The following is a 1,881-nucleotide window of genomic DNA, read 5'->3' on the forward strand; positions in this document are numbered from 1 at the left end:
TAATAATCCAGTTTACATCTTAATCATCATCTTCATTATGTTGGAGTTTGACATTTTTCGTTATTTGTTAAAAATATATTTCGACTTTTAGCTGCAGACAGATTCTCAGACGGGAGGAAACGTGAAATCGCGCTTTTGTTTGTGACAACAGAGACTGAACTCGCTAAAATGTAAAGCGTCGTCTTTGTTTTTCTGAATGTGAGTTTGAATCTTTAAGCGTAATGATGTCATGAGTCTGCAGCCCTGCACTCTGACTGACAGGCAGCACAGGTGCGTTCACCTGAGATCAGATGGACAGCAGAGCTTTTACTCTGAAGTTTCAGAAATGTTGATACTGTTTGAAGCTGCCAGGTTTTAAACAGTCGTAGGCGATGTCAGTGTTTCTCACAGAGCTCCTGCAGAGTCCTTAAAAGTCTTAAAAGGCATTAAGTTCATTAAAGTAAAAATAAGGCGAAGGTTTTTGAAATGATTTTCTGAACTTAGCGTCACACAGATCAGAAACGAGAAACCAACACTCGGAACATGTTGAGTTTTGGGTCAAAAACCCAAAATAACTGATCTCCATTCATGTTTTTTTCCCTTCGGTTTGGTTTTTTGGTCTTAAATTTCATTCAAAACTCTGAAATCAAACTTTCCTTAAACTGCAGGAGCCGCTCGGCTTCTGTTTCTTCTTCTGCCAGAGTTTATTTGCAGGCTAAAGTTTAGAGTTTACTCCAGCAGCACACCGATAATAATAACTGATAATATAACTGATAATAGTAAGTGATCATAAAACTGATCGTTTAAATGCAGATTAAACTCATGAAATGTTTATTTAGTTTATTTGTTAATTTGAGGCAGAAAAAACTTAAAATGAGTAAGTTTTTGAATTAAGTTTGATTTGACCAAATCTCACATTTAAGGCCCTGCAGGTGTGTGTGTGTGTGTGTGTGTGTGTGTGTGTGTCTGTGTCTGTGTCGGTCAGAGTCCGGTTAATGAGGGTTTAATCTGCTGCAGACTTTGGACTCCAGGGACCTGAGCATCGTCTCGGTGAGCGCCAACGGGCAGGTGGCGCCGTTCACTCTGGGCACCAAACACAGCTTCAAGGGGATGCAGCTGGACATCACGCTTCCCTCCGACGTCTCCAGGTGACCTCTGTTTCTCTGTCCTCCTGAACGTCTTTTCTTAAAATAAAACACCATTAATGTGTTTATGTTGTGGGCCAATCAGAGGGCAGCATGTGATAGTGGAGGTGACCTATGAGACGTCTCCATCTGCGTCGGCTCTGCAGTGGCTCACACCTGCACAGACTGCTGGGAAAAAACAGCCTTACCTGTTCAGCCAGTGCCAGGTGAGACATGCACTCTTCTTCTGCTGAAAGTGTCACGGTCAGGTGAGGCGTTAACGGTGTTCAGGTGAGACGTTAACAGCGTTCAGGTGAGACGTTAACGGCGTTCAGGTGAGGGGTCCAGAGGTTAATGATGTTCAGGTTGCGGTTGTGAAGTTGAGTCAGTGAACGTTCAGTAAATGTTGTAACTGAGCTGAAGTTTCTTCAGTTTGTTCCTTTTTTTTCAAACCGTCATCTTCCTTTTTCCATCTGATGAACTTCTTTAGTTTCACCTGCCTGACAGTCACTGTGCAGGGAAAACAAACTCCATCACTCTAGTCCATCCACAGTCCTCCTCTGTTTGGGGTTCGCTCTCAGCAGGTGTCCCTGTCCTCAGATCTGTCCTCCAGGTGTCCCTGTCCTCCATTCTTCAGCTCTGCACAGCAACATTTTCTGTAACTCAACATAACATAATTCACTGTGATGCTTTTGTGACACGTTATACTAAAACTTTTCCCGGCCTACTACACTGTGAAGTATTTTCGATGTACAGTACTACAACGTTGGGAACTCCT

General features: G+C 43.0%; 1 protein-coding gene across 1 annotated transcript; it reads left to right on the forward strand.

Annotated features, from left to right (window-relative positions):
• Positions 1–979: 979 nt before the first annotated feature.
• Positions 980–1,330, forward strand: LOC121966677 (leukotriene A-4 hydrolase-like; the record flags this gene model as incomplete). The annotated part of the gene is made up of 2 exons (XM_042516745.1): positions 980–1,127; positions 1,210–1,330. Coding segments are annotated over 2 exons (269 nt in total), but the record flags the coding sequence as incomplete, so codon positions are not given.
• Between the last annotated feature and the right edge of the window lie 551 nt (positions 1,331–1,881).

This window comes from Plectropomus leopardus, unplaced genomic scaffold (genome assembly GCF_008729295.1).
Source record: "Plectropomus leopardus isolate mb unplaced genomic scaffold, YSFRI_Pleo_2.0 unplaced_scaffold25493, whole genome shotgun sequence".
In the NCBI taxonomy this organism is placed as follows: domain Eukaryota; kingdom Metazoa; phylum Chordata; class Actinopteri; order Perciformes; family Serranidae; genus Plectropomus; species Plectropomus leopardus.